At 50.8% G+C, this 20,653-nt stretch overlaps 1 protein-coding gene across 1 annotated transcript in view; it reads left to right on the top strand.

Moving 5' to 3' along the window:
* CEP250 (centrosomal protein 250) overlaps nucleotides 1-19,135 on the top strand; it is a 29,931-nt gene extending 10,796 nt beyond the window's left edge. The window contains exons 15-31 of the mRNA XM_054644328.2: nucleotides 576-769; nucleotides 1,116-1,243; nucleotides 1,422-1,591; nucleotides 2,350-2,529; nucleotides 3,139-3,273; nucleotides 3,550-3,693; nucleotides 4,156-4,436; nucleotides 7,488-7,647; nucleotides 8,216-8,528; nucleotides 8,953-9,080; nucleotides 9,343-9,463; nucleotides 10,076-10,230; nucleotides 11,181-13,697; nucleotides 15,325-15,480; nucleotides 16,477-16,590; nucleotides 16,752-16,802; nucleotides 17,825-19,135. Of these exons, the coding sequence (XP_054500303.2) occupies nucleotides 576-769; nucleotides 1,116-1,243; nucleotides 1,422-1,591; nucleotides 2,350-2,529; nucleotides 3,139-3,273; nucleotides 3,550-3,693; nucleotides 4,156-4,436; nucleotides 7,488-7,647; nucleotides 8,216-8,528; nucleotides 8,953-9,080; nucleotides 9,343-9,463; nucleotides 10,076-10,230; nucleotides 11,181-13,697; nucleotides 15,325-15,480; nucleotides 16,477-16,590; nucleotides 16,752-16,802; nucleotides 17,825-18,115 (5,238 nt within the window). The 3' untranslated portion in view covers nucleotides 18,116-19,135. The remainder of the gene's footprint in view (nucleotides 1-575; nucleotides 770-1,115; nucleotides 1,244-1,421; nucleotides 1,592-2,349; nucleotides 2,530-3,138; nucleotides 3,274-3,549; nucleotides 3,694-4,155; nucleotides 4,437-7,487; nucleotides 7,648-8,215; nucleotides 8,529-8,952; nucleotides 9,081-9,342; nucleotides 9,464-10,075; nucleotides 10,231-11,180; nucleotides 13,698-15,324; nucleotides 15,481-16,476; nucleotides 16,591-16,751; nucleotides 16,803-17,824) is intronic.
* The last annotated feature ends 1,518 nt before the right edge of the window (nucleotides 19,136-20,653 follow it).

The following is a 20,653-nucleotide window of genomic DNA, read 5'->3' as shown; positions in this document are numbered from 1 at the left end:
ACAGCAGAGGTTTTGCTTTGGCCACATCAGCCAGACATCCATCAGTCACTAAATGTCTGCTCAGCACAAGAGCCATTTCCCTGCCAAGCATCCTCTCCTTGCAGAGAATTGCTTGGAATATGTGAGGAGGTGACACTTTGATGTGGGTTTTGTTCTTGAAAGGAGAAATCCTGTATATTTTCCCTTGATTCAGCAAGCAAAATTGTTTTCCCCAACCTTCCTGAAAATGTTCAGTACTGAAATAGATACAGAGAGAAATTTTGTTAGCCAAGTGGCAGTTGTGGAAGGTGCAGTGGTTTTGGGTGGCAACACAGAGTTTGGAGTAGGGATGTTTGTTGGGAAGGAGCTGTCTGGGCCCGGGCAAGGCAGCAGGGCCTGCCACAGCACTTCCAAGGGAACAGTGCCAGAGGCTTTTGGCAGGCCAGGCTATCAGAGCTGCATGGGGCAGATGCTGTGAAACTTTGAGGCCAGAGCACAGGTGCTCCTTGTCCTCTGGCTGCCTGAGAGGTGGCACTGGCTGGCTCTGCACAGGGCTCCTGAGGAAGGGCTCCAGCTGTACCTTGTCCCACTTGCAGGTTTCCCAGGAGCAAGAATCATTGAGCAGGGCTCTGGAGCAGCTGAGCCAGGAATCCTCTGACCAAGGGCATGAACTGGCCCAGGTGGGCAGAGAGAAGGAGCTACTGGGCCGGGAGAAGGCTGCCCTTGAGGGCCGACTGGCAGCCATGGAGCGCCATCAACATGACCTTTCCAAGCAGCTGGCAGAGACCAGGTAAAGGCAGGGCAAGACAGGGCTGAAGAGCTGTAATGATAAAAGTGATAAACACTACACAGAGATTTATTGTATCCTCTGTGCTTGTCAGATGTAGATTTGGCTGTTGAGGCCAATTTGGCCTGGGTTGTCTGTGCTATGGCAGGCCATAAGGAAGGCCTGGGCAGTCCCTCAGAGGCCCTGCTCTGCTCTGGAAATGGCCCAGATGTGCCTTCTCAGGAGGAGTTTCCAGCTGACCCATTTTCCATCCTCAGGCGTGGGGATCTTGAGCCACGTCGTCCTGGAATAACCGGCTGTGGGTGTCTGGAGCAAGCAACTCATGTCTGTCCATCTTTGCAACTTGTAGGTCAGCAAAGGAGAGCCTGCAATCCAGGCTGTTTGCTGCTCAGCAGCAGATATCACAGCTGGAAGTCACCAGGAACCATCTGGAAGCTCAAGTGCTCATAATCACACAGGCCAAGGAGGTGATAGAAGGTGAGAACCTCGTGTGCTTTGTTTGTGGTGCTGCCCCTGACTAGAGAAGCTGAGCACCCTGTAAAGGTGTCTCTGTCCACAGAACTTCTGAGGAGTGGTGGGGCTGGAGGCACTGAAAGGGCCTGAGGTCAGTAAAGTCAGTCAAGAACGTGAATCTTGCTGTTGGTCATGTTTGCAGGAGAAGTGAAGTGCCTGCAAGGTGAGCTGGAAGCAGAGAGAGCTCTCAGGAGGCAGGAACAGGAAGACACAGCTCAACAGCTCCTGCAGGCAGAGCAGCAGCATCAGGAAAGCCTCAGGCTTCAGGGAACTGCTCAGCAACTGGAAATAAAGAAGCTCCTGCAAGACCTGGTAGGGGACAATATGCTTCTGAATTGTCCAAGCCAGCCCTGTGGGTTGGTGCAGCACAAGCAGAGGCTGAGGGTGTGAAAGGGCAGCAATCCTCTGCCAGAGGCCTCTCGCTGCTGGGCTGGGCAGCAGAGCCAGCAGCTGAGACTTGGAGGAGTGTGAAGGCCCCCAGGATGGTGCTGGGACAGTAAATGCAGCCATGGCTTCAGTGATGGTGTAAGAGGAGTTCCAGAGCAGGTTGGGCAGTGCCCACCCAAAGCGTGGCAGCCCAGGGCAGGATCATCCCCGAGTGCCATCTGCCACAGAGCAGATGCCAGCGTGGAGCAGATGCCAGCGTGAAGCAGATGCCAACAGTGCTGCTGGCTGCAGGCGTGGGAACTCGTTTCCTTTCTCCCTGTGCTTCCATGGTGGACAGAGGGATTAGCTTTGGTCCTGAAGCAAATGGAACAGGCCCCTTGTTCCTGGTCCTTCAGTCCTTGTGACTGGGGCATCAGAGAGGGGAAGGTGACACCTCCTCCTCTGAGTGCTTGGACTCGGTGCTTGGGAAGGTCTTTGCCAGCAGAAGAGGTTCCACAAGTCTGTGATTCTTGCACCTGCTGAGCCTCCTTTTGAATTCCCTGACAGGACACAGCTTCTCGAGTGCAGAAAGCCAGTGCTGTTGTCTTTTCCAGTTGGAGGTTGTGGGAGGGATGGAGCTTCACATCTTTCAGCCAGGAGCTTGCCTGGGGTTTCATCTTGCAAATTTTTCCTCCCCTCCTCAGGCAAGTGAGCGTGAAAGGCACCGTGCAGAGATGCAGGAGACACTGGAGCAATGGGAAAAAGAGAAGGCAGAGAGAGAGCAGGAGCACAAGAAGGTGCTGTTTGAGATGAGGCAGAAAGTTGCCACCCTGCTGGCCCAACAAGAAGAGGAACAAACTAGATTTGAAAATGCCAAGCAAGAGGTAATGATTGTGAGAGGAGAGCTGGTGTGATTTTTTGCAAGGCTGGAGCTGTGGGAGATGGCAGGATATGGGGCTGTGTGGAGCATGCCCTCTGTGTCTCCTGCATTGAATTAGGGGAGGTGAAAGCTGAACGGGGCTGTCTTTGGCCCCAGGAATGAGCCCTCTCATAGGAAGCCAGGCAGAAACATCAGCTGTCAGCTGAGATTTTTGTGCTGCTCTTGTGCTCTGTTGTTCTAAGATGCACCTCAGGGTATCTTCGCTGTTCTCCTTCTGCTGCCCTTTTGGTGTGTACTGGTAGATGTTCATGGCCAAGGTGAGTTTGTAGGACTTTTCTTTTGTGGGCATGGGAAGGGTGCAGCAGGAACGCTGACAAGAGAAAAATCTTTTAAAAGGCTTGCCTGGAGTATTTCTGAACAGTAACACAGAGATGTCTTCTGGGCTGTGTTTTAAGTCACTTCCTGGGAAGCTGTGTCTCCCCCAGGGCAGGCAGTGGCCCAGGGGAGCAGCAGCCAAGTGCTCTGAGAGCACGTGAGCCCATCAGTCTTTGCCCATTGCCACACGGATGCTGCAGGAGGAGCATGAAGCCCTCTGCTCTTTCCTCCTGTGCAGGTCCTGCTGGAAGAGCAGAAGGAGAAGAGTGCTTTATCAGAGGCACTGCTCCAAACTCAGGGAGAGCTCAGCCGAGCCCGCCAGCAGGTGCAGCAGCTCAGGCAGGAGGTGACAGAGCAGCAGGAGAAGGGGCAGGTAAGTGTGAGTAGGCAGGCAACAGAGGGCAGGGCAGTGACAAGGGCACAAAAGGCAGCTCCTGGGACTGAGGAAGCAAGGGCTGCTTCAGGCCCTGGGAGCACAGAGCCTGGTAAGCTCCAGAGCTCAGCCCCAGGAAGGAAGGCTTGCAGTGGAAGCAGAGCTGGGTAGAGCAGCCAAAAGAAGCAGCTGAGGGAATGGGATTTTGAGGCAGCAAGTGGAAAAAGCTGAGCCTGAGGGCAGGTCCCAGGAAGTTGCTCTGTATTTTGTTGCCAGACCATCAAGGCAAATCTGCAAGGGGAGCTGCAGGAAGCTCACAGTGAAGCCCAGGCAGCACAGAGGAGGCACGAGGAAGAGCTACAAGGCCTCAAAGAGGAAAGGAATCTCCTCCTTGAGCAGAGGGAGGCTCTACAAAAGCAGGTGAGTGAAAGAGCAGTGGCACTGCAGTCATGCAGCGAGGGGTCTGTGGCCTTCTTGCTTTTCCATGGCAGAGCAGCAGCTGCTGGGGTGAGCCCTGGGGCTGTCTCGTGCTCTGGGGGCTCCATGGCAGCTGCTCTGAAGGACACTCAGGGCTCTGCTGAATGTCAGCTGCTGCTCTGGACAGCTGTGCTAGTCCTCTGTGCTGCTGGCCAGCAAGCAGCAGCATGGATTCCTGCTGGCCTCTTCTTGCTAGCCTTGCTTTGGCAGGTGCTTTCTCAGGTGCCCTTGCGGGTGGGCCACTTAGAGAGTGAAACAAGTTGTCCATGTCCTTTGTGCATCTGGTGCTCTCAGGACAGGGAGGAGTGGAAAGTTGTCCTTTACCTTTGCTCACAGCCTGTGCTGTGGCTGAGTGTGAGAAGCTGTGGCTGTAGCCTCTGACTGCTTTGTTCTGTTTGACTGGAGGTGGCAGAGTTGACATCTCAGCTGGCAGCCTCCCAAGAGTGCCAGGAAAGGACTGCACAGAGAGCCCAGCAAGATGTGAGGGAGGCCCAGGAAGAGTCCAGGCAGAAGCTGTTGGAGATTGAGCAGATCCAGAAGATGCTGGAGGAGGCAGAACATCAGAACAAGGAGCTGCAAGTGCATCTGGAGTACTTGGAGAGGGAAAGGAGTCGATTGGAAGAAATGGCTCAGCAAAATTCAGAATTGCAGGCTTCCATCAATGCCCTAGAGAAGGAAAAGGCCAGGTAAATGAAAGCCTGTGGGACTCTGCATTGTGCTGAATGGATTCCCTCTTTGCCATCTTTGCACCTGCCAGGGGCTCTGGCAGCAGTTCCTAAGTGGCAGATTCTGACCTCTCCGTGCAGACACATCTCATTGTCTGGATGTTGAGTTTCATCTTCTTTTCTTTCAAGCCTTCAGATAAAATTTTTCTGAAGATAAAGGCTTTGGGGGCAGCCCTTTCCCTCTAGGGGTTATTGTGTTGTTAGGTGGGTGTGTTGACACTGCCCGAGGTGCACTGTAAGGAGCTGGATACATCCATCAGCTCCACCTTGGGGCCTGTAACTTGAAGCCTTTGGGGCCTGGATCAGCCTGGCATCTGATGCTTTTTGTTGACATAAGACATGTTAAGTCCATGATTTTTTATCTTAGCCAGATGAAGACAATCAGAGAAAGGGTAAGGGTGGAGGCACCACAGTGGCTCATCTGGTCCCACCTCCCTGCTCACACAGGGCCGTCCCAGAGCACATGGAACAGGACTGCATCCTGACGGTTCTGGAATGTCTCCAGTGAGGGAGACTCCACACCCTCCCTGCGCAGCGTGTTCATGGTCACTGCACAGGAAAGAATTTCTTCCTCCTGTCCAGGTGGAACTTCCTGGGCATCAGTCCCTGCCCGTGGCTCTGGTGCCATTGCTGGGCCCCAGGCAGCAGAGCCTGGGCCCTGCTCTGCCCCTCCTGCACACAGGGACAGCCAGGCCTGAGGGCCCCTCTCAGCTGGGGCTCCTCTCCAGGCTGAGCAGCTGCAGCTCCCTCAGCCTTTCCTGGGCACCCAGATGCTCCAGGCCCTTGCTCAGCTCTGCAGCCTCCGCCTGCCCCGCTCCAGGAGCTCCTGTCCCTGCTGTGCTGAGGAGCCAGAGCTGGACCCAGCACTGCAGATGTGCCTCCCAGGGCTGAGCAGAGGGGCTGGATCCCCTCCCTGACCTGCTGGCAATGCTGTTCCCGGTGCTTTCCAGGATCCCAGTGGCCCCCTTGGCCACAAGGACCCACTGCTGGCTCGTGGAGAGTTCCTTTCCCACCAGGACCCCCAGGTCCTTCTCCACAAAGCTGCTTCCCAGCAGGTTGGCCCCAGCCTGTGCAGGTGCCTGGGGCTGTTCCTCCCCAGGTGCAGGACCTTGCTGGATTTCAGAGGGTTCCTCTCTGCCCATCCTCAGCCTGCTGAGATCCCTCTGAAGGGATGCCAGCCCTCATGGGGAGGCATTGCTTGCCTCATCCATGCCATTGATGAGCAAGTTCAACAATAGTGAGTCCAGGAGTGAACCCTGGGGGACACCACTAATGACAGGCCTCCAGCCAGACCCTGTGCCACTAATTACAACCCTCTGGCTTCTGCTGTTCAGCCAGTACTCAGATCAGCCCATTGTCCGCTCCTCCAGCCCCTGCTGCCTGAGTTTCCCAAGGAGGATGTTGAGAGTGACTGTGTCAAAAGCCTTGCTGACATCAAGGTAAACAATATCCACTGCTCTCCCTTTGTCCACCCAGGTAGATGTTTCATTGTAGAAGGCAATCAGGTTGGTCAGGCATGATTTATCTTTAGTGAATCCAATGCTGACCATTCCTGATCATCTTCTTGTCCTTCCATGTGGGGAAGAGGGCACCTCCAGCATGAGGTACTCCATCACCTTTCCAGGGATTGAGATGATTCTGACAGGCCCATCGTTCCCTGGGTCCTCCTCCATGCCCTTTCTGAAGACCAGAATGATATTTGCTTTCTTCCAGCCCCCAGACACCTCTCCTGATCTCCATGACCTTTCCAAGATAATGGGGAGTGGCCTCACTCTGGTGTCCACGAGCTCCCTCAGCACTCATAGTCACATCCTGTCAGGGCCTGAGGACTTGTGGATGTTGAGTTTGCCCAGGCATTCAGTAACCCAGTTCTCCTTGAAAGGAAAATCTTGCTAAGGGATAGTCTTCCTTCCAACATTCCTTCAGCCTGGTCTCCTGGGCCAGAGATCCCTGAGGGCTGGTCTTGTCCAGTACAGACCAATGCAAATAAAGGCACTCAGGAACTCTGCCTTCTCTGTATCCTCTGTTACCAGGGTCTCCCCTCCATTTAGGAACAGACAGAGACACATCATCCTTGGTTTTCCTTTTGTTGCTGATGTATTTTAAAAAGTCCTTTTTGATGTCCTTGCCCAGATTTAATTCCAAGGTGGTCCTTGGTCTTCTTTGTTTCATTTCTACTTAGTCCAACACTGTCTCTATACTCATTCCAAGTGGCCTGAGCCTGCTTCCATCTCCTGTGTATTTCCTGCTTGCACTTGAGGAATAACAGAAGTTCTTTGCTTATCCACTCAGGTCTCTTGCCCCCTTTGCCCAGTTTCTTGCTCACTAGGATGCATTGTTGTTGAGCCTGGAGGAAGTGATCCTTGAATATCAGTTGGACCCCTTTACCCTGCAGGACCTGTTTCCATCTGCTTCTTTCAAGAAGGTCCCTGAAGAGGCTAAAGTTAGCTCTCATGAGGTCTGTGGTTGTAATCTTGCTTGCTGCCCTGCTTTTTCCTCACCCCCAGCTGAACTTCACAGTCTCATTCATAGGCAGTGCAGCCAAGGCTGACCTCAGGCTTCACATCTCCAAAAAGGCCTGCCCTGATGGTTAGGGTAAGGTTGAGCACCATGCTGTTCCTTGTGGGATCCTCCACTGCCTGTGACAGCAAGTTGTCATCAGTGCTTCCCAGGAACATCTGCACTATGTGGCTTCTCCAGCTGATGGCAGGGAAGCTAAAGTATCCCACAAGAGCCAGGGCTGTGACTTTGAGATTGCTTTATGTTGCCTGTAGAAAGCCTCATCTACTTCTCCTGCTCAGGTGGCCTCTAGCAAACACCCACAGCAATGTCACCCTTACTTATCTGTCCTTTTATTCTGACCCATAAGCTCTGGACACACTCATCATCTACCCCAGACAAAGCTTGACACATTCCAAGTATTGCCTCACATAGTGGTCAACTCCACCACCCCTTCTGAGGCACCCAAGGATATGAATGTCTCTCATGGCCATCTGTTACCTTGTTCTACAGGCTGACTCTGTCTCTGGAAGAAAAGGATCTGAGTCTCAGAACCCTGGAAGAAAACAACCTGGCCCAGATCAATCAGGTTACTCAGCTTCGTTCTGCCCTTACCCAGGCCGAGGAGCTCCACTCAGAGCACAGAAGAGAAGTGCAGGAGCTCAACGACCAGGTAAGCTGTGCAGTGGCATCCTCTTCTCCAGGGACACACAACAGCACCTTTGCCTTGCAGGCCCCAGCCTCTTTCCCCTGCCAGCAGCATCCACAGCTGCCGTGTTCTGCCCGGGGCTGCTGCTGCACCCTGAGGCTGAGGCTGGATCTGGTGTCTGCTGCAGAAGTTTTCCCCCCCCATCCTCTCCCGGGTCCCAGCAGGAAATGTGGGAGGAGAAGCAGCAGCAGACTCCTCTGGAGCTTCTCTGTCCCTCTGTTGGCAGTGTTGTCCCAGACAGAGTTGGTGCCTGTGCCAGGCACTGAGCAATGTGGGGACACAGAGGTGGCTGTGGCAGGCTGGGCAGGGCACTTCCAGCACAGCCAGTTCAGCCGCTGTTCAGAGCTGCAGCCCAAGGATGCCCATTGCCTCCCTTTCCCTGTTTTCTCTCCATTTGCCTCCATTGCAATCCTTGCATCTGTGCCTTCTGGTTTTGGCTTGAAGTCATTTCTCCTTCGTTGCTCTCCCTGCGGCCCACTCTGCTGCCTCAGGAGCAGCCCTGTCCCTGAGGCTCTGTGCATCCATCTTCCAGATCCGGGCCCTGCAGGACGCAGTGCTGCAGATGGAGGCTTCCCAGGCAACTCAACAGAAGCAGCTGCTGAAGGAGCTGGAGGAGTCTCAAGCAGGAGAACGCTCTTTGAGGGACTCTGTGCACGTGCTGCAGGCTGAGGTGTCTGAGCTGCATATGAAGCTCCAGAGCTCTGATGACAGAGCAGAGGCCTTGGCCACAGAGTGTCAACAGGCCAGTGGTGCCCACCAGGAAACTCAATCCCAGCTGGACAAACTGCTCTTAGCTCTCCACCACATGATCACGGACAGCAGAGACTTGGTCACTTGGAGCTCAGGCAAGTGTGGGAGCCTGGGTGAGCAGGTGGAGTGAGGGGGTGTTCCTGGTCACCCTTGTATCTATCACACACTCACCCTGGCAGTTTAGGCTGACTCAGGCCTTGGGAAGTCTTGACAGCTTGACTTCCCTGCAGAGACACAAGTCCATGTTTGTATGTAGAGAAATGATCAGAGTCAGAAGGGAGACTTGGGCCTGTCAAGCCCATGCAAGGCCCAAGTCCATGTCAAGCCCAGGGCCCATGCAGTTGTCTCTGGGGCAGTGCTGGCATTAGTGGTCATCAGAATAATGTCAGCCTGTGACACACATCCTGCTGCAAAGTGAGCTTTAGGACAATGACCAAGGCACCTCCTCCTAGGTAGAGAGGCCTTGTTTGTTGGAGACCACTGGATTAAATCTTGAAACAGAATATCTTCTCTTTTCAGAAGAGGGTCATGTCATGGGCCTAACTGCTTCTCAGGCTGGGGATGTCCCCACAGAGCTCACAGTGGACAGAGTGGCAGCAACTCTGCAAGACCTGCAGCAGCACCTGGAGCATTCCCAGAAAGATCTGGTAATGTGTGCCCAGTGCACCCAGAAATCCTGTCTTGCTGCTGGGCTGCTGGACAAGCACTGTGCCAAGGCCAGGATGGGTGTCAGTCCTTGTAGGGGGGTTGGCTCACTGGCATGGGGAGGAAGGAGGATCACAATCACATCCACCAGTACTGTCTGGCTGCCCTCTCCCACACTGGCTATTTCTTCTTTAGTGTGTGTAGTCCTTTGTCTCCTGCCAGCAGTGGCAATGACAGGTGATTCTGCTCTCTTGTCTTTTCCAGAATGATGCAAGGAAGAAGATACAGGCCTTGGAGCTGGAGCTGGGCACGGGGCAGGATCAGATGGACAATCTCAGAGCCAGCAATCAGGAGCTGCAGATACAGTTGGATGAAAGTCGGGCAGGTACAGCTTCTACTCTCCCAGCCACTGCCCCATCCTGTCTCTCCAGTGGGGTTCTTTGATGCCACACAGAGAAAAAACACAGTGCCCAGACATGGCAGAGGGGAAAAACAACCAGCAGGAGATTTCTCCATCTGAGTGCCAGTGAAAGCTTTCTCTTGAGAAAGGTGCTGTGGCTGGCAGTGCCCTCTGGCTGTGCTAGGGCTGATCCCGTGCACAGCTGGTGCCTCTCAGGTGCCGTGTCTGTGCTAAGGAGCTGTAGCTGGATGCCTCAGCTCCATTCCCCCCAAACTCCAGGCCCTGCCAGAGCCTCCAGGCTATTGGCCTCTCTGGAGCAGGGCTGCACAGGCATCCCCTGTGCTTTGTCTCTCTTGGCTTGCTCACTCTGCACAAGGCCAAGAGCAAACACACTTTTCTGTCCCTCTGAACCCTGCCCCTTTCATTTCTGCCTTTTTCTCTGCCGGGAAGTTTCCTTCATTTCTGTCACCTTTGGAGCCTTTGTGGGCTTAGGGCCTGGCAACCACAGGCAGGTAGAGAAGACAGTGCTCTTGTCTCTGCAGGATGCACATCAGTTTAACTTGACTTTTCTTTTCCTCTTCTCCTTCCCTGCTGCAGCAATGTTGAGGGCAGAACACCAGAAGACCTCTCTAGAAAGTGCCTTGAAGGAAGAGACCATTGCCCTAAAGGAAGAGGCTGTGGCTCTTCGTCAGGAGGTGGCATCTCTGAAGAGGAAATTGGAAAAGCTGGAGAAGGAAAGGAAGGATGTGCTGGTGAGATTGGCAGATGCCACAAAGGGCCATTTCCTAGCTATGTTTGGACCTTGTGTTCATAGTTCTAAAGAGCACCTTTTCCCAGTTTAACTTCTAATTGCATTCTTCTGAATAAGGAGGAGAAGATGTTGTAGTCATGGCAAAGCCAGTTAATGCTGAGGCTGCTGATTTTCCTCCCTGCTGGGCTTCTGTGCCCTTGAACCTTTAGTTCTCAATGTCCTCAGTGTCCCTACTGACATTGCATGGTTTGGGGAATTCCTGGTGTCCAATCCCATGTTCAGATTTCTAACTATCTGGATCTGGAAAGAAGGGGAGAGTCCCAAGTTTGCTGTTAATAGAAAGGTGTTTGGCCTTGGCCATGGGAGAGCAGCCAGTGGGGAGAGAGGAGAGGAAAGCCAAGTGCTGATCCCCAGCAGGACGTGTGCCTGCAAGGGGAGATCTGGTCCTGAGTGGCAGCAGAGAATGACAGACTGATCTGGCCATTGCTGCTCCCAGAGAGGGCAGTGGGGCTCTGGGGCATGGAGCCATGGGAACTCTACACAGGAGAGGTGGAAAAGCACTGCTGTCAGCCCAGCCCCAGGGAATGAAAGGCTGCGGCTGTTTGCTCTTTCCTTCCTCCCTGATGGAGAGCACATCCTCGTGGCACTGCCTGAATCCTGCTCAGCGGGCACTTGAAATCCTGGCTGCAGTTCTGGCAGCTCCTCCCCAAAGGAGCCCTGGAGTGGAGCTGCAGGAGGTCAGGCAAGGGCAGAAGGGAAGCTGGGATGGGCTGAGTGAGCTGGGAAAGATGCAGCATCAAGGGGAGGGGGGCCCAGCAAAGCTCTGCAGCATGCTGAGAGGCTGAGAGAGAGGGGCAGCCTGTGCCTGCCCCTGCAGCAGGAGTGCAGATCTGGTTTGAAAAGCAAAGTGAGAGAGGGAATGAGTGACCCTTTTTCTCCCTGTTTTGGCAGCATGAACAGGACAGGCTGCAGGCAGATAAAGAAAAACTAGAGTGTGAGATAAAACTTCTGGAGGAATCGGTCACAGCCTCTGAAACCCGAGCAAATACAGCAATAGACAAGAATCACTCCCTTGAACAAGAGCTTCAAACTGCCCTGTCCACGTTAAAAATTAAAAATGAGGAAGTGCAAAACCAGGGGAAGAAAATGGAGATTCTTCAGAAAGAGGCAGCAGAGACCAAAGCTTTGCAGGAGCATCTCGCTCATGTGACTGCCATCCTTTCAGAGAGGGAGGGAGAAATGAAATTGTACCAAGAGCAGATGAGAATGTTGGAAAAGCAGAAAGAAATGCATAAAACTGCTCTTAATCAGGTTATTAAGGACATTACAGAGAAAGAACAGAAGACAGAATCCCAACAGGAACAGATACAGGAGCTGGAGAAGCAGCAAGAAAAGCAAAGGATTGTTTTTAGCAAAATGAGCCAAGAGCTGGAAGAGAAGGACCAAGAGATCAGATCCCAGCAAGAAATGATAAGGGAGCTGGAGAAGCAGTTAGAATTGCAGAACTCTGCCGTCAGCAGGGTGAGCAAAGAGCTGGAGGAGAGACACCTGGAGATCAAATTCCAGGAGGAGAAAATAATGATTCTAGAACAGCATGGTGCAGTACAAGTCAGAAATCTGCTTGTGGATCTTGATGATATGGAAGGAAACCTGAAGGAGAAAAGGTTGGAGCTTCTTTCTCTGACTCAGCAGATTCAAGAACTGGAAAAGGAGAGAGAAGATGTGAAATCTCTAAATGCTAGCCTTGAACACCTGAGAACTGTTCTTAAGGACAGAGAGAATGAGTGTGATGCTCAAAGGGAAGAGTTAAGGCTTTTGCAGCAGCACAAAGAACAGCAAGACAGGCATCGGCAAGAGCTTCTTGATAAAGTAGAAATCATGACACTTTCTTTATCTAAAAAAGAGCAAGAGCTTGAGTCACAGCAAAAGCAAATGCAGGAAGTTGAAGAAGTCATGGAAATGCAGTTAAAAACTGTCCGTGACCAACTGGAGCAGACCTTAGCAACCTTAAAAGAAAAAGACAGACTTATGGACATCCAAAAGCAACAAACAAGGAGCTATGAGGAAAAAAAAGAGGAACAGATTAATGTCTTGCACAGAGACTTAGAATACTCTAGAACAATATTGAAAGAAAAGGATTTAATGATTGAATCTCAGAAGGAACTGATTGAGACCTTCCAAAAACAAAAGCAAGACTCTGAACAGCAGAAGCAAATTCTGCATTGTCTTCAAGTGGAACTAAAGGAAAAAGAGCAGGAAATTTTGTCCCTTAGAAAGCAATGTGAGGCATGCAAGGAAAAGGAGGAAAAGCATGAAGCTGAGCAAAGAAATTTCCATGCAACAACACTGACTCTGAAAGAAAAAGAAGACAAGATTTGTGTTCTGGAGGACACCATCACAAAGCTTCAACAGCAGAAGGAAGAGACAGCGGTGCAGGCTAAAGCCATACTGCAAAAACTAGAATATGCTGAATCTTCTCTTGAAGCTAGACATCAAGAGATAGTGTCTTTGCAAGAGCATGTCCAGGACCTTCGAGAGCAGAAGGAGGTGGCAGGCAAGCAGGCCAAAAGTCTAGAGCAGGATCTAGACAAAGCAAGCGAGATGTTGAAGAAGAACCATTTGGAGTTCCTCAAGCAGACAGAGCAAATGAACACATTCCAGCTTCGTGAAGAAAGCATGAAAGTAGCACTGACATCATGCCAGAAACAAGTGACTCTACTTGAGGAAGTGGTGAGGAAGAAAGATGAGGACAATGACACTCTTAGGCAAAAACTCCAGCATGTAGAAGAAGAACTGAAGACTCTGCAGAATCTCCAGCTTAGGCTAACTGAAAAGAATGAAGAGGTTAGACATGATGGAGAGCAAGAGTTCCTGAAAGAAACCTTCCCTGAGAGAGAAGGAGAGATCAAGGCTCAAACTGAGCGAAAGCAGATAGAAGTGGAAATAAGAGCTCTTCGGGAAGATCTCCAGCATGTTCAGCAGACTCTGACAAAGAAGGATAAAGAGATCAAGTACCAGACAGACAAAGTCAAGTATTTAAAGAAGACTCTGATAGAGAGAGAGCAAGAGCTTAGGAGGCAGAGTGAACTGCTGAAAGAATTAACATTGGCTTTGCGATGGAAAGATGAAGGGGAGACTCTAAAGAAACAAATCCAAAAACTCCAAAAATGGGAGGAAGAGGAAGTAGAGAAGAGGAAAATTCTCCAGGAGAGAGACTATCTCTTGCAAAGGCAGGAGGAAATTACCCAACAGTTAGAAGCTGAGAGGGAAGCCAAAGGTGAAGAGTTGGGGTGTGTGGCTGCTGCTTTGAAGCAGAGAGAAAGCAGAGAACATGAATGGAGAGAGAACGCTCAAGTCCTGAGTGCTGCACTGAGCAAGAGTGAAATGGCCAATGGGAATCTGAAGAAGGAAATAAGCATCCTGCAGAGAATGATTTCAGAGAGAGACACAGACCGATTTCGTCAACAGGTAGGCACTGGGATTGATCTTCAGTCCACTCCAGTGTCCCTGAATTATTCCAGAGATGTTTCCCATGAAGAGGTGGGTCTCTATCCCTGTCAGTCCCATTGGGTAAAGCAGCCTGGGCTGCAGCAGGCAGCCTTGTCTGTCTGCCTGGCTCCAGCCAGACACCATTGACTGCCAGATTGTTTCCTGGTATGCTGGAATGACTGATCCAGCTCTGGAGCTTGCTGTTCAAACCAGCTCCAGACCAAAAGCTGGGCATGGGGAGCTGCTTCTCCTGTGCCCATGCAAAGGGATGCAACACGTGGGGGTTTGGATTTGGTGGAGCAGCTGAGCAGAGTGATGAACTAAACCCAGCTGAGTTTTGTACCGAGAGGGCTGAACAGCACCTGCACTGCTGGTGCCTTGAGGATGCTTCCTGAGATGGAGATTTCTGAGGGACAGCTTTTCCTGTGTGTTAAAAGAATGGGACTAAGCCTAGTCAGATTAAATGCTTAATTGTGCATTCAGGACATGTTTGTACTGCAATCAAAAAATGACAGAGGCAAACTTGTGTGTAATTTTTCAAAGTGGACTTATTCAGTTCCTGCTAGTGGAACAGTTGCAATAGCCTGTGCTGCAGCTTTGCCAAGAATTTGCCTATATTCTGGTGTCCATTAGTATATTGGCATGTAAAAAGTGCTACTAAGAAAACACTATTTATGGATTATACATTTACTTATGACTTGAGAAATATTACTTGCAGCCTGATCCAGGATGCTGACAAGTATTGAGATCTGTTGATGGGAAGTAAAGATGTGACAAGGGCAAGAAATGTGAAAAGAGCATGAGATTTCAGTTACATCCATGTAGGTCAGGTATGCAAGAACATTCAGTCGGGTAATGCAGTAGCATCCACACAGATTGGTTTACTGCTTATACCAAGACTGCATTTATAGGTGCTCCAAGGAGCAGTTCGTGAAGAAAGGCACAAAGGAGAAGGAGGAAGCGGTTCCTGACTAAGTTCCAAGCAATGCTTATGGCCTGATTGATAACGTGGTATTTTCAAAGAGCAGTTCTGTATGAGGATGTAACAGGTAAAGAGAATAGAGAAAAAAACTGCACTGTTTTATCACTGCAGAAATGCATGCTTCACCCACATCTTGCACATTTGGTTGTCTAAGGACAGAGAGCAGAACTGTAGGGAAGAGAATTTACAGTGATGATCAAAAAGGATGACCAGAGATGGTAATTAACTTCCCCAAGGGGAGTAAATATTTAAGTATTCACAACTGAGAAGAAATGGCTGAGAGAAAGAGAGAGGCGGAGACACTACAGAACTTTGTAAAACAATGAAATGGCTGGATAGGAAATTAATGCTTTCAATGTCTGAAAACAAGAATGGGGAACACTGAAAAAAACTAGCAGGAAGCAGATCTGGAAGATCCAGAACAAAGTATTCAATTCTCCAAGAGGATTTGGAGGATGGTCCCTAGAGAGAGGGTGTGTTGTTTTGGCCTGTGGACAAGGGGAAGAAGAAGGCCCTTAGCACTGTCCATTCATGCTGTGGTCACTCTCCCCAGTGTATCAATTCTGACACCCTTCTAACCTTTATGTGGCACCAGCTCATGGCATCTCCTTTCTGAATGCCCAGCAGGCTGTTGCTGAAGGGGAGCAGCTGTCATTGCTGTCAGAGAAGAGACTCATGTTGCAGAGCCTGGAATGTCTGCAGCAAGCAGTTGCAAAGCTGGAAGATGAAAAAGTGGAGCTCAAGCAACAAAACACTGAACTCAGGAGGACTCTTGAGCAGGTAAATTGGGCTTTGACTGCCTCTGCAGAGCCTCAGGCTCCTCTGGAACTTGGCACCTTAGCCCAGGCAGTGCTTTGGAGACCTCTGCTTGTTCCCTTGCCTCTCCCTGTCCCTGCTGTGGGCACACCCCTTTGTTTGTTCTCTCCTATTGGAATAAGATCCCAATATTACCGGGTGGAACATGCCTGGGCTCATCTGATCCTTGCTGCTGGACCAGAGGTGGCAACTGAGGTATTTCACCTCAGAGACACTTTTGGCTGGCTGGATGTGACAGCTGGCACTTAGAACAAGTCTAGGCAAGCAGGAACTCAGTTTTACCTCTGGTGGAAAGGCTTTAGGCGATGGTGAAGGAGAAAAGGAGACGGGATTCTGCCCAAGGGTTTAATCCAGAGCTTTATTCCAGGGTTACAGGTCTCTGAATCTTGTAACAACTCCAACAGAATAGCGACCACATGGTCCCAGTGTCCTTTTAAGCCCCAGGGACAGGGGGAGGGAAGGGGTAGGTATGCCACCAACCAGGTAGGAGGGGGGAAGGCTCGGGAGAGAAGTGGCACCTAGGTAGCCCAATGACCCCAGGGCTGAGAAGCATCTTTTGAACTTTTGCCAATCAGATGATGCCTTGCTGGAATGTTAAGATTGATGGACAGCACTTAGCAGGAGGCAAGGGGAGGGGAAGGGAGAAGGTATTGGCACACCTGGGAAAGGACTGGGATAGCTAAAACAGGATATTGCATCACACTGCGACACTCTCTTGTGACAGCCCATGGCTTTCACAAGGGCACCTTCACTGCGCTGCCTCCCTCCCTGGCCCCGTGTCCCTGCACACACACACTGGCCTCTCTTGCACAGCCTCCAGCGAGAGCTTTTTGCCCCCACTGTTGTCTGGTGCACTTCAGGGTCTCAGAGCAGGGCTCTCCTTGCCTTGCTGTCCAGAGGTCCTTTTGCTCCATGTTTGCTGACAGGTTTCTGTGACCCTCTCTCCCATCCAATGTGCAGGTGGAACACGAACGGAGGAGACTGAAGAGATGTTTTAGGGGTCGGTTACTCCCAGATGCCTCTGGATTTTCTCTCTCTGAGTCTGACAAGTGCAAGTTGCCTGCTTCCAGACAGGTGAGAACAACATTTTCCTTGGTACAAGGAGGCTTTGGTCACACAGAGGAATGATGAGAAATCCCAGTGGCAGCAGCCCTCCAGAGATCTAATAGAAGGGAAATATTGCCTGTGGTTGTGACCAAACAGACTGAAAGAACATCCTTTCCTTTTCTCAACAGGAGGAGTCTCATGCTCACTGCAGTCAGCGCTTAGCTGAGTTACAGAACCAGGTGAGGAGTAGGAAAACTTTCCTGCAAAGGCTGCTGTGGCTCTACTCATGGGCACAGCTGTGCCTGCTGCTACAGCCCGAGTTGTGTTTGGCTCTCAGGAAGTGAGTACAGCAGGTGTTGCCAGTTGTGCACCTGTTGGCAACAACCAAACATCCTTTACCTTGGTCTTGTCTCTGACTTGTCTAAGATCAGGCGGTGGGGGAGAGAGATGGGATGAAATTCAGAACATTGGAAGTCACCTGAAAATATCAGAATCATAGAATCATAAAATGCTTAAGGTTGGAAAAGCCCTCTCAGATAATCTAATCCAACTATTAAACCAGATTGTCAGTCCCAACACTAAACCATGGCCCAAATTGCCACGGGCACATTTTCTGAACACTTCCAGGGTCAGTGATTCCACTACTTCCCTGGGCAGTCTGGACCAGGATGTCCTCCTTTGTTGCCTGTTTCCATTTTCCCTTGACTCTGTAACAGTGGAGCTTGCATTTTAGCAGAAATCCAGGGACCTGAGGCCATGCCAGAGGTTTATTAATCCACTGGGCTTAGTTGTCCACATTCTGCTCTGCTCCTGTGTGGAATGCTCTGAAGGCTGGGAGAGGGAGAGTTTGCTCCCTGTCCCTCAGCTGCCTGTCCAGCAGCTCAAGTAGAAGAGTCCTCCAGTATCTCAGAGGAGCAGCAGCCCTCGTGCTGAGGCACAGCCTGTGGAGAAAGGGGTCAGTGACCCAAATGTGTGCTCTGGAAATCAGAGCTGGGTTCCTAAATCCCTCTGGAAGTGTCTGTAATAGACCTGTGGTGGCTGAGGGATGCACGTGGGAAAGGTTTGGCAGCCTTGAAGTGGACTTGTTGATGCTCTGAGCTCTGTTGTGTCTGGGAGCCTGTTCCTTTGCCCTTGCCCAAGGGCAGAGTGTTGGTGAGGGCTGGAGTTGGAGGCTGTGTCTGCCCCGAGAGCCGGTACCATGGGGCTGCAGGTGCTCCTGCCAGCGTGGGCTTGTCTGAGCCGGGCCTTGTGCCTCTTTCAGGTGTCCCTGCTGCAGTCACAGCTGGCCCAAGAGCGACAGCACTGTCAGAACTACATTGAGAGCTGTGCAAGGACCAGCCAGGAGCTGTCAGACCTTCACCAGGAGCTGTGCTGCTCCTTTGCAGCTGTGCTCAAGGAGCCCAAAGCTGCTGTTCTGGAAGAAGAGACTCGGAAGCTGGATCAGTCTCTGAACCTTAACTCGGCACTGACATCCCTGGGCCATCAGTCTCTGGAGAAACAGCTGGAGCATCCAAGACCCACACCTGTCAGAAGCAATGATGACCTGAGGTAACAGCACCTCTGGTCTCCATTTGAATGGAACAATTTCTCCTAAGACAAAGAGCTTATGGATGTGAGAAATGGGATCAGCTCCTCAGGACAGGGCTACTCCCTCCCTTAAACATCCGTTGGTCTCACATTCAGCTGGTGTCAAACCTCACCTTATGTTGAGGATTAGGATCTATGAAACATTTCATGAAGTAGATGATTTCTGGGATCAAAATGTGAATATGTGAGAACAACAACATAGGTCAGGAGAAGGATTGGTATATGGAGAATGAAGCCCAAACAAAAAAAATAATCCTTGAACAGTAAGACTTGTGGGTGACATCTGTCTGGGCAGCTACTTAAAATAAAAGGACACAAAGAGTGCGCTACAAACAATTAAAGTAACAACAGTTTGTGGTGTTTGCATTTGCAAGCATCTCCTAGGGACAGGTATTCTAATTTTTTTTAATAAAATGTTTTTCAGAAGAAAATTATACTCATTTTCACTGGCACAGTGAGGCTACTGCAAGCTCTTACACAATTTCCCTTCTTGAGGGCAGAGGTGTTCCCTGCAACAAGTAACGAGAATTTGAGGTATTATCCAACAAAGGGGTGAAGAGTGCACAGCAGGGACCTAAGTTCAGTGAGAAATGGGGCTGCCCTTCCCTTCTCCCTTTTCTTCCCTTTTTCCCTCCAAAGCACTGATGGCTTTGCCCCAACAGCAGCCCAAGGGACAGCTCAGCTGCTCTCCACAGGCTGTCAGTGCCCAGCTCCAGCCCTGCCACAGCCCGAGGCCACAGATGCATGGGGAGGGTGTCCTGGTGAATCGTTAGAACCGAAAATCATGGACAAAGACTCTCTAACTCATCAAAGTTAGAAAGTGTTATGTTTATTACACCGGTGGGTGGCACCGTGGGGATCGTCCCTGAAATGTGTGATTGTGCCACACAAGGATTTTTGCCTTCCATTTATTTCCCAAAATAATACATATGCATACCCCCAGCACCTCCAATCCCCGCTCTGTATTAAAATGAGTTTATTAGTCCTTCATGCCTCCACAGTTCTTCCCTTGAATTGGGTGGGTGATCTCAAACTGGGTCAGTGGTCCCAGGGATTAAGTCAGGAAAGTCTTTGTCAGGTCTCTGGGACCCTCTGGCATGATCCAAGCCCCCCTGCTTCATGATGGATTTGACATAGAGTCCAAGTGATGGGCATTGTCCTACTGGTTTCAGTATGTTCCTGTAATGGTTCCCCTGCTCCACTTCCTTCTACAAATGAGTTCACTGTGGCCACAGCTCTCTTCACAGAGAGCAGCAGGCACAACATCCCAAGGATTTTTCCTGTGGAAGGCAGTGAGAACCTCAGAGAAGAAGAGAAAACAATTCTTATTTCTAGTCACTGCTCCTGTTGTTTTTGCACATGTGGAATGTGTTATGGAGATTGTTTACCAAAAGTGATTTTGTTAATTGGACACCGGTGAAAGTTGTTTTAAGTGATTAGCCAATCACTCAAAGCTGTGTCCTGGCTGTCTCAGACAGTCACGGGTTTTTCTTTAGTAGTATAGTATAGTAATAGTAATAGTATAGTATAGTATAGTATCTTTTTGGTATGTAATTTAATATAGTGTTAGTGTAATATAGTATAGCTTAATAAAGCAATTGTTCAGCATTCTGAATAATTGAGTCAGAGCACATTGCTCCCTGCCAGGGGATTGCCTTTCTACCATAGCTAATAATATAACAATTAGCTTTAGCATCTAATAATCATTAACCTATTGTTGGTGTACCAGCTTCAATATGAATTGGTTCTAACCCTCAGCTAAAATCTTAACCCTTTAAAATCATGATTCACTGGGCAGGGGGAGCTGCTCTCCACAGCGGCGGAATCTCCTTCCTATGCTGCCCACAGTGCTGGGATGCAGCCCAGGACATGGGTACTTTCTGGGCCAGTGCAGGGAGAGGTGTCCTCTTGACTCTTATCCTGTCAGAGTCTTATCTTATCCTCTTAGCTTGTCAGCCCAGCAACCCTGTATCTACAGGGTCTCTAGGTCATCTATAGGGTCTCTGAGGAGCTGGCCAGGCTCAAACACAGGTGAAGGAAGCTGGAACCCTCTCCTTGGTCCCTTCATACAGCTGCTTTCCTGCCCTAAATCCTCTTTTCTAGTTCCCCCAGGATGTGACAGGTTGCACAGGGCGGAAGAGTGGAGCAGGATGTGGCTGGGGGGATGTCTCACCTCTCACCACCAGGTCCAGGGTGTTGCTGACAGCAGACCATTCTCTCAAAGCATTCAAGGTGTAGCACTGGCAGCTGTAGCGGCCGCTCTCACCTTTCTGCACGAGGGAGAAGTTGTGGTCCCCTTGTTCCCTGAGGAACACCTGGGCTTGGATCTGGCCCTCCAGGTACAGGTAACAGCCGGTGCTGGGCTGTGTGGTGGTGCAGAGGAACATCACCTCAGCTCCCGCAGCCACCTCGTGCCCAGGCAGGACAGAGAGGTTGGGTCGGGGCAGACGGAGCTCTGGGGGGATAGGAAAGGGAATGAGAAGGTGCAGAGGGCTTTGACGTG

This window comes from Agelaius phoeniceus, chromosome 17 (assembly GCF_051311805.1).
Source record: "Agelaius phoeniceus isolate bAgePho1 chromosome 17, bAgePho1.hap1, whole genome shotgun sequence".
In the NCBI taxonomy this organism is placed as follows: Eukaryota; Metazoa; Chordata; class Aves; order Passeriformes; family Icteridae; genus Agelaius; species Agelaius phoeniceus.
This window is presented reverse-complemented; position numbering and strand designations above follow the sequence as displayed.